Raw genomic sequence first — 14,787 nt, 5'->3', positions numbered from 1 at the left:
CACCCACCGAACCCACCAATCCCCACCTCGCAGCCTGCAACCTCTGACGCTGGATCAACGACTGCGTCAACACTATAGCCCGCTCAATAAACCCTCCAACAGAGGCACCAACAAGAAAGCCAGCTGGTTCACCTCGGACCTTCGAGCCTCCAAGCAAACCTGCCGGAAACTGGAGAGAAAGTGGCTCCTTGACCAGACAACGGACAACCATGCTGCCTTCATGAACGCCATCTGCAAACACCATCACCTCAGATCTGCCAAGAAAACCTCCTTCAAAGACCGCCTTGACGACAACGCACACAACAGCAAGGAGCTCTTCAACATTGTGAAGGAACTCTCCAACCCCAGCTCCAGCACAAACGACATCCCATCATCACAAGACCTGTGCAACTCCCTTGCCACCTTCTTCCACCACAAGATCAGACATCCACGACAGCTTCAACAGCCAGACCACCCCGCCAACCACTGACTCCGCAGACTCCCCTCCCACCCTCAACTACAACCCCCTGCTCGTCTGGGCCAACTTGAACAAAGACGACACAATCAAAACCATGAGCACTATCCACTCTGGATCTCCGTCAGACCCATGTCCGCACCACATCTTTAACAAAGCAAGCCGCGCCACCATCGCACCCCACCTCCGCAAAGTCATCAGCATCTCCTTCAGGACCGCGACCTACCCCGACAGCTGGAAGCATGCTGAGATCAATCCCCTACTCAAGAAACCCATGGCAGACCTGAGAGACCTCAAGAATTTCTGCCCCATCTCCCTGCTCCCATTTCCGGCCAAGGTCATCGAAAAGATAGTCAACAGACAAATGACCCACTACCTCGAAGAAAACAACATCCTGGACCCATCCCAGTCAGGGTTCCGCAGCAATCACAGTACTGAAACTGCCCTCATCGCCGCCACTGTCGACATCAGGGCCATGCTCGACAACGGCAAAACCACGGCCCTCATCCCCCTGGACCTCTCTGCCACCTTCGACACTGTCTGTCACCGCACCCTACGCACACGCCTCCACAACGCAGGGATCCGGGGCAAAGCTCTGGAGTGTACCACCTCCTTCCTCTCCGGCAGAACCCAGAGCGTCCGCCTCCCCCCTTTCCGATCATAAGCCTCCAAGATCCTCTGCGGCGTCCCCAGGGATCATCCCTCAGCCCTATGCTGTTCAACGTCTACATGGCCCCGCTCGCGTCGCCCGGCTACACAACCTCAACATCATCTCCTACCCCAATGACACCCAACTGATCCTCTCCCTCACCAAGGACCCATTCACCGCCAAATCCAGCCTCCACGAAGGAATGAAGGCCGTCGCCGAATGGATGAAGAACAGCAAACTGAAGTTGAACTCAGATAAGATGGAGGTCCTCATCCTCGGCGCCAACCCCTCAGCCTGGGACGACTCCTGGTGGCCGACCGATCTGGGAGCAGCCCCGACACCCACCAACTGTTCACGCAGCCTGGGCGTCATCCTCAACTCAACACTCTCCATGACCAAGCAAGTCAGCGTCGTCTCCTCATCCTGCTTCAACACCCTCTGCATGCTCCGCAAGATCTACAGATGGATCCCCACGGATACAAGAAGAACAGTCACCCAGGCCCTCGTCAGCAGCAGTCTTGACTACGGAAACGCCCTCTACGCAGGAGCCCCGGCAAAACTCCTCAATCGACTGCAATGCATACAAAATGCCTCTGTGCGCCTGATCCTCAATGCCCCCCGCCACAGCCATATCACTCGCCATCTGAGAGACCTACACTGGCTCTCGGTCAACAAAAGGATAACCTTCAAGCTCCTCACCCACGTACACAAGGCGCTTCACAGCACCGGTCCAGCCTACCTCAACAGATGACTCACCTTCTACATCCCGCCCGCCAACTCCACTCAACCACCCTCGCTCTCACCACCGTCCCGCGCATCCGAATAACGACCACCGGAGGCAGATCCTTCTCTCACCTCGCGGCCAACAAAAGAGAGGATTCGATGGGGGGAAGCTGGTTGGTGCTAGGGACGGGGTGCAGACTGCAAATGCTTTCCTCGTCCGGGACTTTAAGACTGGTCTTGTATAAGAAGAGTGCCTTGATGGTGAAGACTGACACCGTAGGCTGTGGTGCGTTATATTTGAGATGGGGAGTGCCATACCTTCGGACTTCACTGGGTGCCTCGCAAGATGCTTGGTTTGATGGTGTGAACGTGAATTGTGTTTATGTTGGAGTGATTGTGTTTTCTTGCCCCTATTAAGTGACTTGGTGAGAAGTGATTCGGTAGTTGTCAGGGTGTAAAAAGGATGTAGATGTCAATTTGTGGTCGAGTTATATTGATTTTATTGTTTCGGACGAGTGGTTCAGAGGAAGCAGTTTCTTGTTTCTAGGTCAAGCTTGGCAGTGTGCAGCACTGTCTGTAAGACGTGTTGTATGGAATATGTGCTATTAACCACGCCAACTCTTGTCATTCATTTTTTGTTGTGCTTGTTTTTTGTTTTATGTGTTAGGTTAAGTCGATGTAGTGCCTTGGCTTGTAGTTGATTGCATATTGCAGTAGAATGCTGAGTGAGAGGAAATATGATAATGCTCAGATTGTTGATGCAGTGCCCAGGGTGAAATCAGACCATTATTTACAGTTAACGGAGTAACAAATCCATGCTTAGAATACCTATGCGGAATGTGCTCTACCTACCTGAATAAAGACCAAGGCCCTCATTATAAGTCTGACGGTCTACTCACAGTGGCGGTCTCACCGCCGACGGGCCGGCGGTGTAGACCGCCAAATATTACAGACCGCCACTTTGCCATGCTTACTGTCAGGGCAGTCGGACCGGCGGGCTGGAGATAAGCATCTCCGACCCGGTGGTCCACCAAAGACCGCCAGTGGTATTACGAGTCCCCTTTCCACCAGGCAGCACCACCACAAAATCCCTGGTGGAAAGGCTACCGGTAACAGGAATTTGCATTCCTGTCGCTGGTAGACAACATCCCCCCCCCTATCTACCCAAGAGCCCCCCACCTCCCCGAGCCCCCCAGTGGCCCCCCAAATCCCCACTCCTAGTAGTGATCCCCCCAGCATACACATACTTACTCCCCACCCCTGATCCCCGTACTAACACACCCACAGACACGCACACCCTGACATTCACTCACACTCGAAACACCCTTACACACATGCGCACACATACACGTGCAACACCCGGAAATCCATTCACACACACACACTCACTACATACACCCCATTGACATGCATACACACTCCATCCCCCACCCCTCCTTTTCTCAGCATACATACACACACAGCTCCACCCCTGTCTACATGCATGCACACATGTACCCCAACCCAGCATTCACATACACCCACACATGCATCGCCATCACCACACTTACACAGACACACATGCATGGACAAACACTCCCCCACCCTCGCCCCCATTCATGACACACATACACACAAACACACATATCCATTCACGTACCCTCCCCTCCTCCCTTTGCGGAGGACACTTATCTTGTCCAACAGGGTGCTCCTCGCTGAGGGGACGGGCCCTGTGCTCCCACCGCCAGCAGCGCCCTGCCATCAGGACACCGCCAGGCTGTATTACAGGTCATAATTCGGCTGGTGGAGTCTTTTTGGTGGGGTGGGGGTGGCGGTGGAACCGCCTCTGCACTGCCGACCACCAGCACAACTGGTGGCTGCTTTCCACCTAAAGAAGGTCGGTAAGCTGCCAGTAGTCGTAATATGTCAGTCTGCAGACCACCAGCACTGGTGGCCTAGTGGCGGCTTTGGCGGTCTTGGAAAAAGACCACCAAAGTCATAATGAGGGCCCTCGAGTCATTCTTCATTGTAGCATGTTTTGGCACACACCATCAGAACAGGAACTCAGTATGCCTGCTTCTTCTTTAATATCTATTCTGAGTGATATTCATAGAATTAGATCCGTTGCAGCTGAAACTCATGTTTGACTGTACAAATTACATTAAAGTTCTAGTTCACTAAATGTCCTCCCGTGTCGAAACTCCAATGCTGTTCCATTTCCGGTATCCACCAAAAGTGTCTACTGCTTTTAGCCAGGTACCACCTCCCCTCCGAACCAACATTTTAGCATGTTTTCTCTTTTCCCGCAGTTATTTTACAACTCTTATCACTCAAGGTCCTTTCTGAATGTAGGCTATCCTTATTGGCATTATAGTCTAATTGCCTTTCCTTCCCAACGAGTGAACATCTAATTATTGATCATTAATAGTTGTAATGTTCAGCAATTATAGTCGATGTTGTTTAGCCTACTCAGAGTTGCAGTATTCTTAGTACTTGGTCATCCATCTGTTACCAAGAATTGCACCCCATCTCTGTCTCATCCACGGGTCTGTTTCAGCACTGCATTCTGTGCTTGTTACGGGAGGTTAAGCAGGCAGGCAATGTGGAAGGTTCTAGGGACTACTGCTCATACTCATTTAGATACACTCAGAGCTTGTAAATGTTCTCATACCTTTGAAATGTGCCATAATTTCCACTACCTATGAATTTAATATTGAAGTGAACCTGTGTACTGAATAGCAAAGGTTACCTCTGTAATTTACCTTTACTGGCTGTCCTATGATGGCTAGGGTCATTGACAACTTGGTAGTCCCTGTACACAAGGCATATCCCTACATTCGAACTGTGAATATGGTCCTTCGGTGGATTTTAAAAAGGTTTATCTTTCTCTTTCAGACACGGAAGGACAGTGGGAGCTTGCACCTAGAGCTGATGGCAGCCAGGTCAGCACTGGCGCAGGCACATCTTGAAAATGAGAGACTTCTGGAGGAGATAAAGAAGTACAACCCCCTCTTCCAGCTCTGACACGGAAGCACGGCTTGCATTGGTGCAGCTCAAGATAAGCATCGGGCGGAGTCCCCCACTGAACACACAGGAGCCAGAGCAGCAAATGCTGAGACTAGGTGGGCGCTCTGCAAAATTCTCTGCACAGATGATCTTCATTCTGCTGTGGAGCGAAGGAATGATCTTTGTTAATGAACTAAAAACCGGGAATGGAAGGAAAAGGACGTTGTCACAGTCTACCTGAAGGAAGGCCACGTTGCCAGGGCAGTTGCTAGGCTGTGTTGGCTGAGGATTGATAACCACGTGGTCTCATCTGAAATCCATTGCTCATTTCAGCGCAGCACTGGCCAGTATGAGGCAGAAGGAGGTGTGGCAGTGAAAAGATTGGACGCAGAAAGCTTCCTGGCTTGGGAAGAGGCTCTCTAGGGGTTAGATGGCTATAGAAAAAGTACCCAGTATAGGTAAAATAATGTAAACCAAGATCCTTTTAATGTGTGACGGAGAGAACTGTTGAGATGACAGTGCCAGAGATAGGCCAAAAGGTACCTTCATGGTACACCTGAGAGAGCTATGGAATAGAGAAGAACTGAGACACAACGCCACAAGTTTTGAAAATAGGGGCTGTGGAGAAGTCAGTGGAGGGTTAGACCTATTTCGCTGCGTATTTCGCTCCCTTGGGAGTGAAAGGGATAGATGCAATGAAAGGGATAGATACAAACTTTGTCCAAGAAGTGACTGAGGGATCTGTGGAGGTGAGAAGGACAGAGACAAGTTTCTTTCGGTAAGTGCCAGAAGGACCTCCTTGAATATAGTAATAGCTAACCACCCTCCAGTGTGGAGTGGAGAGAATGGGCACTACGGTGAGGATCATGACAGTTATTCTTTGCCAGTGCAACTTTGAGGTCTGAAGGATGAAGACACCCCTCTCCCAGAAGAGTTAAAAGACATAATTAACTTTGAGGTAGAGGAAAACTGATGGAATTGCTGAAGGGAGGAGGGGGCTCAGAGACACAGAGCCTGGTGTTTGGGAGGTTAAGATGCTTTTGAAGGGACAGCAGTGTTGCACAAAGTGTGGTTTGGAGGTGAGATTGATGAAGACAAGAAGGTTGTGTGTGTTAGAGGGAAGAAGATATCTTTTTACGGGACTGTAGTTGTTTGGCATGCGGCAAAAATAGGGTCTCTCCTCCCATCTTGGGGCCACAGGGAGGAAGGCAGAGGGACCGCAAAGCTGCCCAAGGTACTGGTCGTTGTCAGAGCTGCCCTATTCCTTCACTTGCATCTGTTGCTGGGATCCAGGATGTAGTTTTAGGTTAAGCAGTTCTTGTTTCTGAAGATAAAACATTGCCTGGCTGTGAAAAAGTGAAAGTATTGACCCCATTATACATTTCCTCTGAATTTCCTGCTTCACTGACTTTAGTTTCCTATCATCTGCTCTTCTGAAGTATATGAAGGAACCTGGTCCACCACCCACATTCTTCGATTTTGAATATTGTTTGAGTATTACTACAGTGCATGGGTCCGTATGAAATGTTGTGAGCTCAGTCCTGGGTTGGATTCAGCTAACCAGTAGCTCCTGCTAGCATTTGCTCATGCACAGACAGAATTCACTTCCTGTTGTCATACCTTTGCATCCCTCCCCTGTTGTGGTCATGTCTCACAAGTTTGCAGATGATGATTCAGGTGACTCGTGCTGCAGGGCCCCAGGTGAATGACTGGTGACGCTAAAACACTCACTAGGCTTTCTGCAGGCATGGTCTAATGTCTTCATCAACTCAGTGAGCGTAATGTTCTTTTAATCAACCCGCCGCACTTCTCTTACCCACAGGATTGTTGATATATTAGTATTTCTGCACATGGCGATGCTGGACCAGACTGCCTTCTTTGAATGTTATATCACTCTGCAAAGTACTGTAGAAGTGTGTCATTGTCATCATTTGGAAAAGGCCAGCAAAGTCCTTTTGTCTTCCTTATTTGACCTCTTTCCTTGAACAATTACACACCTCTTGTTGGAATTGTGTGAACCTCTAGCTTACAGGATTAACTGGATACCATTCTTCATGTAGTGTGGAAGTTTTGACTGATGGGAGCATCCTTCAAGGATAAACCATTCATTTGACAGCAAAGCATGTACAGATACCACAGTTGACATCTTGAAGTTGTCCTGGCACAACACTGCCATCCAGCATCATGTCCCTGAATACCTCCTAGAAAGGCAGCAGCCTGGGCGCGGGGGCAGAAATTCTGTTTACACCTGTGAATACTTGAATTATTCGATGGCTCAGGTGGGCCCAGCTGCGATAGTGCTGGCACCTGCTACATCTAAGGCTGCTCTATGAAAGGCAGACCGTGCATTTCTCAATAGTGTTACCCATAGGTTCTGTGAACCAGTTCTCTCTAAATTAAATGCACTAACCTGTACAATGTGTGTGTTTATTTTTTGTCTGGAGTAAGCAGCATTCTTTAATTTTACCTATTCCGAACGAGAACACAGTAAAGGTTTAAAGAAGCCAGTCTTCCCTTTCCAGTAGTTGTTAGCCTGTTTGTACCCAGAGTAGAGGTGCAGTTTGGAGGAATGCCAAAACCATTTGAGGTTTGTATAGAACATAATGTATTCTACTAGTTGTTACTCTTCCGTAACTATTTTGCGTTTGGAATGTGTTTAACTTTTTATTTGTTTGTGGAACTAATGTCTTTATTCATTGACATTATTTGAAGAGACTGTCGTGAGTGATAGACATATCTGCATGACTAATTTGTCAATTAATATTGATTATCATATTTAGGATATCTCTGGCAGGTATGCAGCCACTCTAGGAGTCTCACTTCAGTAATCAGTATAACATCTTTACCTCCTTGCAGTTAAACTCTGAAAACGTCCTGTCTTTTCTCCAACTATATGATAGCTCTCATTAGCTGTCCAGCTACTGATTAACTAATATTAGAGTAGCACCTATAACCCTGTGCTCTCTAGTTGCCGGTCAGCAATAACGGAGAGTCACCAGTTGCAACAACACAAGAGGGTTTTAGAACAAGAACATTTTGAATTTCACTTAAGTTTCTGGAGAGACCTTTCCATCTTCAGCTTCATTGGAAGACTAGTCCAACTGTTGGTGGTTATACCAGAAAAGCAAGCATGGATTGAAGCTGGGAATTGTTAGAAGCAGATCATTTGAGCTTCTGATAGATCAGTTCAAGGCTTACAGTGGAAGTACCATATTTAGATGGGCACGAGACACGTTACATAGAAATGTAAATGCTGAGCACCACAGTTTGAGAAGAATTGTTGAATTGGGTGCCAGTGTAAGTTATGTCTGTATGGACAGCGATGATGTTGTTTCCGGAGGCTAAAGATGTGTTGAATGGCATTATTCTGGACTAACTAAAGATTGCTTATTGCATTGATAGGCCGCCCTCATACAATGCCTTAAAATAATCTAGATGCAAATTAATTGCTGCGCCTGTCACTAATGCTTAATAGGGTGTGGACAGTAGAGGCTGTTTTATTTTTTATGTTTGCTAAATTTCTTTTTACTCAAGTTTTAAAGTTTGCAAAACATCAAATTTATTATTGCATTCAGATCTACAAAGAGAAAGTAAATCCACTCAGTCCCTATACCCCAGCACACCACTGAGCTCAAGAACTAAGCACAGCCAATACAATTTAATTTGAAAAAATGACGCACCTGTACTATGCACATTATCACCAGGACATGCCTATCGTGTAAGCTCCTCCCAAGCCTTCAAAACTCAGAGATGAAAGGCTTGCAGCCTCGGAGTAGAGAAGCTCAAGTCATCGAATCTTGAGAGCTAGCAAGTCAACTGTCTCCATTTTTTAAAGATTTTTTTTTTTTCATATGCACCAATTCGTGTTCTTCAGTCTTTCTCAAGGAGTTCTCATAGCTTATAGAACCACTGAGATATCCCAGTCACTTCCCTCTTTTTCCATGGCAGTGCAATTGGCATTTTTGCGTATCATGTCATCTGGTGTTAATTGGTACAATAGAGCTGTGCCAGCTGCCTCTGTTTTCTATCAGTGCTCACAGTGCTGGTATCGTCCTGCATCATCAAATCTAGGAACTCTCTAATATGGCGCAGACTTCTTTCCAAAAGGTTTTGATCATGCTCACCAAATGTTATGTTATGTTTAAAGGATTTATGGAGGGCACAAATACCTGGAAGTGTCTTGGCGCTGACTCTGCTCAAGAAAAAGGATCAAACAACTATTTACAGAAAAGCCAAGTTTTTAGCTCCTTCCTGAATGATAGTAGATTGGGCAAGGACCTGATGTGAGGAGGAAGAAGGTTCTATATTGTAGCAGTGCCCGTTACAATATGTTTTCCTCCCCAGTTCACTCGCTCGAACCTGGGAACCACCATTTTCTTGGCCCCAGAAGAACGCAGCTTTCTGTTGGGCTCATACCACTTAAAGGCCTCTTTCAAAAACTCAGGGCCAGAATCATGCAGTGCCTTGAACGCTATGCAGAGGGCCTTAAACTTGATGCGATTCTTGATTGGCAACCAGTGTAGGTTGTGGATTGCTCAAGAGACGGTTTTGAATTTGGGGATTCCTGAAAGCAGCCAGGCGGCGGCTTTTTGCAAGGTTTGTAGCTTAAAGTGTTGTTGCTGCATATTTAAATAAAAACAGTTGCAGCAATCACGTTTTGAAAGTATCAGAGCAGTTATCACTGTTTTTGTGCATCCAGTGGCTGTAAAGAAGTATGATTTTTTTTTTTTCATCCTCAGGGTGTAAAAAGGGGAGGAGATGACTGCATTAACCTGGTCTCCAAAATTAAGTGTTCGATGGCATATGTTGCTGCAGATACACATGTTTGGCACAGTCCGCTGCCTGGTGTTGGGCTCGGAGTATTACAAGTTGTTTTTCTTCGAAGAAGTCTTTTTGGTCACGGGACCGAAGGACTCCTCCCTCTTTGGCTCCATTGCGCATGGGCGTCGACTCCATCTTAGATTGTTTTTTTCCGCTGTTGGGTTCGGACGTATTCCTTTTCGCTCCGTGTTTCGGTTCGGAAAGTTAGTCAGAATCTCGGAAGAAAGCGTCGGTATTGTTCCGTTCGGTATCGGGATAGTTAGGTACATCGACACCGATCATCGGAAGACTTTGGGGCAGTTTCGATCCCCCATCGGGGCCTGGTCGGCCCGACCGCGTGCGACATCGAAGCCGATGGAACGGACCCCGTTTCGTTTCTGCCCAAAATGTCACAGTAAGTATCCTTATACAGATCAGCACTTGGTCTGTAACTTGTGCTTGTCCCCCGAGCACAAGGAGGATACCTGTGAAGCCTGTCGAGCCTTCAGGTCCAGAAAAACACTCCGGGACCGAAGAGCCAGGCGTCACCAAATGGCGTCCACGTCGACAAAACAACGTTTCGACGACGAAGAGGAAACATTCTCGGTTCCGGAATCAGAATCCGGAGACTCCGACGTCGAACAACAGCAACAAACTGTGAGTAAGACGTCGAAAAGTAAATCCATCGACAAACCGAAAGCCCAGGGGACGCCACTGCCAACAGGCCATGGCTTGACCCATAAATCAGGCGACCCGTCGAAGGGGCCGAAAAAGGGCACGCCCATAGCGAAGACACCCGACTCCGGTCGAGGGACCGCCATGGAGCAACCTCGGAGCCGAGAAAGCGGCTCCGAGAGACAAAAACAAGATACCGGCACCGAAAAACATCGGCACCGAGAATCCATGCCGAAAGGAACAAAAATTCTGTCGGTGCCGAAACCGAAAAAAGATTCTCTCTCGGCGCCGAAAAATACCACACCTTCATCCTACTCAGAGGAACAAGGACTAAGTGGCCAAATGCACAAATTTGGACAAGAGCTCCAAAGTGTAGAATCGGACTACACACAAAAGAGACTGTGCATCCAGCAAGATACAGGGAAGATATCAACCCTTCCCCCAATCATGAGGAAAAGAAGGATCGGACTTCCAAAGGATGACACACAACCACAAGCCAAAGTGGTTAAAAAAGTCACGCCTCCGCCCTCTCCTCCACAGGCATCGCCGGCACAAACACCGCCACAAATGCACTCACCAGCGCAAACTACCATAAGTCATGACGATCAGGATCAAGACGCTTGGGACCTGTATGACACCCCAGTGCCGGACAATGATCCCGAGTCATACCCCACAAAGCCGTCACCGCCAGAGGACAGTACCTCATACTGGCAACTGGTGGCTAGGGCTGCAGACTTCCACAATGTCCAACTGCATTCCGATCCTATAGAGGATGATTTCTTATTTAACACCCTCTCGGCTACACATAGCCAATATCAATGTCTCCCAATGCTACCAGGGATGTTACGGCACGCAAAACAAATTTTTGAGGAGCCCGTAAACTCAAGAGCCATCACCCCAAGGGTGGATAAGAAATACAAACCACCACCCACAGACCCAGTGTTTATTACTTCGCAGTTACCACCCGACTCTGTGGTAGTAGGGGCAGCTCGCAAAAGAGCAAATTCACATACATCTGGCGACGCCCCACCTCCGGACAAAGAAAGCCGAAAATTTGACGCGGCAGGGAAAAGAGTGGCATCACAGGCAGCCAACCAGTGGCGCATCGCAAATTCACAAGCGCTGCTGGCCAGATATGACCGCGCACACTGGGACGAGATGCAACTTCTCGTAGACCATCTTCCCCAGGAATACCAAAAAAGGGCGCAGCAAATAGTGGAAGAGGGACAAACGATCTCAAACAATCAAATCCGCTCTAGACGCAGCCGATACTGCAGCAAGAACAGTCAACACTGCTGTCACCATAAGGAGACACGCTTGGCTACGCACTTCAGGCTTCAAACCTGAAATCCAGCAGGCTGTCCTTAATATGCCCTTCAACGAGAAACAACTGTTTGGCTCGGAAGTGGATACAGCCATTGAAAAACTTAAAAAGGACACGGCCAAGGCCATGGGCGCACTCTACTCCCCGCAGAGCAGAGGCTCTTTCAGAAAAACTCCATTTAGAGGGGGGTTTCGTGGCCAACCCACAGGCACCACCAGCCAACAATCAAGAACCACACTATATCAGGGTTCCTTCCAAAGGGGAGGTTTCAGGGGATATCGGGGGGGTCAATTCCCAAGGAGTAGGGGAAGATTCCAGACTCCAAAAACACCTCCACCTAAACAGTGACTTTCAAGTCACGCAACCCCTTCACTCAACACCAGTGGGGGGAAGACTAAGCCAATTCTACCAATCTTGGCAACAGATTACAACAGACAATTGGGTATTAGCAATAATCCAACATGGCTATTGCATAGAATTCCACAACTTCCCACCAAACATCCCCCCCAAAACACGCAAAATGTCACAACAACATTTAGAACTTTTAGGACTAGAAGTTCAAGCACTACTGCAAAAGGATGCAATAGAATTAGTACCAGTACAACAAAAAAACACAGGAGTTTACTCCCTGTACTTTCTAATTCCAAAAAGAGACGAAACATTGAGACCAATATTAGATCTCAGGACACTAAATACCTACATCATATCGGACCATTTTCACATGGTCACACTACAAGACATCATTCCACTGCTCAAACAGCAAGATTACATGACCACATTAGACCTAAAGGATGCGTACTTTCATATACCAATACACCCTTCTCACAGAAAGTACCTACGGTTCGTATTCAAAGGAATACATTACCAATTCAAGGTGTTGCCATTCGGAATAACAACTGCACCAAGAGTGTTCACAAAATGTCTAGCAGTAGTAGCAGCACACATCAGGAGACAACAGATACATGTGTTCCCTTACCTAGACGACTGGCTAATCAAAACCAAAACAGTAAAAAAATGCGCAAACGACACCACTTTTGTCATACAAACCCTTCACAAACTGGGGTTTTCCATCAACTACACAAAATCACACCTAGAACCGTGTCAAACACAACAATATCTAGGAGCAACCATCAACACATCAAAAGGAATTGCCACTCCAAGTCCACAAAGAGTGCAGGCATTCCACAAGCTAATAAGTGCTATGTTTCCAAACCAAAAGATACAAGCAAAATTTGCGCAAAAACTTCTAGGCATGATGTCATCATGCATAGCCATTGTCCCAAACGCAAGACTACACATGCGACCCTTACAACAGTGTCTAGCATCACAATGGTCACAGGCACAGGGTCAACTTCAAAATCTGGTGTTGGTAGACCGCCAAACATACCTCTCGCTTCTATGGTGGAACAGCAAAAATTTAAACAAAGGGCGGACATTTCAGGACTCAGTGCCTCAATACGTTATAACAACAGATGCTTCCATGACAGGGTGGGGAGCACACCTCAATCACCACAGCATTCAAGGACAATGGGATATACACGAAACAAAATTTCATATCAATTACCTAGAACTGTTAGCAGTATTTCTAGCGTTAAAAGCCTTCCAACCCATAATAACACACAAATACATTCTTGTCAAAACAGACAACATGACAACAATGTATTATCTAAACAAACAAGGAGGAACACACTCAACACAATTGTGCCTCCTAACACAAAAAATTTGGCAGTGGGCGATTCACAACAACATTCGCCTAATAGCACAATTTATTCCAGGAATACAAAACCAACTAGCAGACAACCTTTCGCGAGACCACCAACAAGTCCACGAATGGGAAATTCACCCCCAAGTTCTGAACAAGTACTTTCAAATTTGGGGAACACCCCAGATAGATTTGTTCGCAACAAGAGAAAACTCAAAATGCCAAAACTTCGCATCCAGGTACCCACACCGCGAATCACAAGGCAATGCTCTATGGATGAATTGGTCAGGGATATTTGCGTACGCTTTTCCCCCTCTCCCTCTCCTTCCATATCTAGTAAACAAGTTAAGTCAAAACCAACTCAAACTCATACTGATAGCACCCACATGGGCAAGACAACCTTGGTATACAACTCTACTAGACCTTTCACTAGTACCGCATGTCAAACTACCCAACAGGCCAGATCTGTTAACACAACACAAACAACAGATCAGACATCCAAACCCAGCATCATTGAATCTGGCAATTTGGCTCCTGAAATCCTAGAATTCGGACACTTGGACCTCACACAAGAATGCATGGAGGTCATAAAACAAGCTAGAAAACCTTCCACTAGACACTGCTATGCATCTAAGTGGAAAAGATTTGTTTACTACTGCCATGCCAATCAAATACAACCAGTACATGCCTCTACTAAAGACATAGTAGGATACTTACTACATTTGCAAAAAGCAAATCTCGCTTTTTCATCTATAAAAATACACCTCGCAGCTATATCTGCTTACCTACAAACTACTCATTCATCGTCTCTATTTAGAATACCAGTTATTAAAGCATTCATGGAAGGGCTAAAAAGAATTATACCACCAAGAACGCCACCAGTTCCTTCATGGAATCTTAACATCGTCTTAACAAGACTCATGGGTCCCCCTTTCGAACCCATGCATTCCTGTGAAATGCAATATCTAACCTGGAAGGTCGCATTTCTCATTGCAATCACATCCCTCAGAAGAGTAAGTGAAATACAGGCATTTACCATACAAGAACCATTTATTCAAATACACAACAATAAAATAGTTCTAAGAACAAATCCAAAATTTCTGCCAAAAGTAATCTCACCATTCCATTTAAATCAAACAGTAGAATTGCCAGTGTTCTTCCCACAACCACATTCTGTGGCTGAAAGGGCACTACATACATTAGACATCAAAAGAGCACTAATGTATTACATTGACAGAACAAAGCTAATCAGGAAAACAAAACAACTGTTCATAGCTTTTCAAAAACCACACATAGGAAATCCAATCTCTAAACAAGGCATTGCTAGATGGATAGTCAGATGCATTCAAACATGCTATCTTAAAGCCAAAAGAGAATTGCCTATTACACCAAAGGCACACTCAACCAGAAAGAAAGGTGCTACAATGGCCTTTCTAGGAAACATTCCTATGAGCGAAATATGTAAGGCTGCAACC

The 14,787-nt window shown here is 46.7% G+C and overlaps 1 protein-coding gene across 3 annotated transcripts in view; it reads left to right on the top strand.

The window, feature by feature from the left end:
* BLTP3A (bridge-like lipid transfer protein family member 3A) overlaps positions 1-7,229 on the top strand; it is a 286,049-nt gene extending 278,820 nt beyond the window's left edge. For all 3 annotated transcript variants that reach the window (XM_069238827.1, XM_069238826.1, XM_069238825.1), the window contains exon 21: positions 4,701-7,229. In XM_069238827.1, coding sequence (XP_069094928.1) covers positions 4,701-4,829 — 129 coding nt within the window. In that variant the 3' untranslated portion in view covers positions 4,830-7,229. The remainder of the gene's footprint in view (positions 1-4,700) is intronic.
* Positions 7,230-14,787: the final 7,558 nt, after the last annotated feature.

Source organism: Pleurodeles waltl, chromosome 6 (assembly GCF_031143425.1).
Source record: "Pleurodeles waltl isolate 20211129_DDA chromosome 6, aPleWal1.hap1.20221129, whole genome shotgun sequence".
Lineage (NCBI taxonomy): Eukaryota > Metazoa > Chordata > Amphibia > Caudata > Salamandridae > Pleurodeles > Pleurodeles waltl.
The sequence above is the reverse complement of the archived record's forward strand: the minus strand, read 5'-3'. Positions and strand labels throughout refer to the sequence as shown.